Source organism: Formica exsecta, unplaced genomic scaffold (genome assembly GCF_003651465.1).
Source record: "Formica exsecta isolate Colony F162 unplaced genomic scaffold, ASM365146v1 C16400659, whole genome shotgun sequence".
NCBI lineage: Eukaryota > Metazoa > Arthropoda > Insecta > Hymenoptera > Formicidae > Formica > Formica exsecta.
The window spans coordinates 1-1246 of NW_021847888.1; the positions used below are offsets into that span (position 1 = coordinate 1).

General features: G+C 29.1%; 1 protein-coding gene across 1 annotated transcript; it reads right to left on the bottom strand.

Annotated features, from left to right (window-relative positions):
* Nucleotides 1-68: 68 nt before the first annotated feature.
* Nucleotides 69-1003, bottom strand: LOC115242259 (polypeptide N-acetylgalactosaminyltransferase 3-like; the record flags this gene model as incomplete). The annotated part of the gene is made up of 4 exons (XM_029818446.1): nt 755-1003; nt 519-644; nt 325-434; nt 69-249 (listed from the first exon to the last, which is right to left on the bottom strand). Coding segments are annotated over exons 1-4 (422 nt in total), but the record flags the coding sequence as incomplete, so codon positions are not given.
* Nucleotides 1004-1246: the final 243 nt, after the last annotated feature.

Consider the following 1246-nt stretch of genomic DNA (forward strand, 5'->3'; position numbering starts at 1 on the left):
TCGAAAATCGATATAACAAAGAAAAAATTTTTCTTTATTTTTGTTTATAGGCAAAATAGAATTCTTACTTCTTTTTTCTAACGTCAGGTAAAGATCGATTTAATGGTATCCTATCACTAACCATCAAATTAAATCGATTAATCTGGTATAATTGCTGCATCTTATAAAAATCTTTTGGATGTATTATTACAGGTTCTCCATTTTTACCTTCAAATGGCCGTGGGTCAAACAAATTTTTATTTATAATATCTGTAAAGAAAAATAATATATATTTCTCTCTCTTAGAAAATCGTACAATATTTCTAATATAATTACATCTATTACCTTTCGTGATGTTTGGAATTTTTAAGGAATCTACAGAATCTCCTATGTAATGACCGATTACTACATGAATTCCTCGACGATCGATGTAATCTTTTTGATTTCCATGTGACCTATAATATAATAATTCAAATCATTCCGAATTCAAAACCGCATCTTTGAATTGGTTTCAATAAATTAACTAAAAATTTATTTACCTTATTGAGATGAAGTCATCTTGCCGCTCGGCGCTATTGCCTTGGCTCCTGGACCAAATCAAAAATACGCTTACGAGTATAATAATCGAGAAAACAATCGTCGCCGGACGGCGAGGTCGTCTCAATCTGAACCACATCGTGTTACTCGTTAACTCATGATATCAAATGCATTCATTTCCTCTACGCGTGTCAGCAAAAAGTCTATTCATGCATTGATCAGTTTTGGGAAGTCTTACTTCATTTTTCTTCATTTAATCTGCCTCAAATTATCTCAACAAATCCAGCTTCTGTTATCACAGATTCCTCGTGAACAGCAGGTCGGGTCATTGCAACAAAAAAGGAAGAGTCCAAGAATTTCTTGCAAGAGTAAACTCTGGAAGAAGGATCAATTGTTACTGCTTTGACTCCAATACTCATAATTTTCGAAATTTCTCTTGTCTCATATTTATGTATATTTTTTAAACTATTTTTATATTAAAAAGGTATAAATTGTATATATCTTATATTTTAATACAATACAAACAAATAATAAAAGTTTTTTAGTTCAATATAACTATTAAAAAAAAGCAACTACAAAATAATTAAATTCCATTATAGCAATACTGCAAAGGACATAAATTGAATATTTGAAGATATAATAATTACTTTCTTGAGTTATAAAAATTTAAGCTACAAAAGATTGATATATATTAATTTAAAAATTTAATGATAAACACACACACACACAT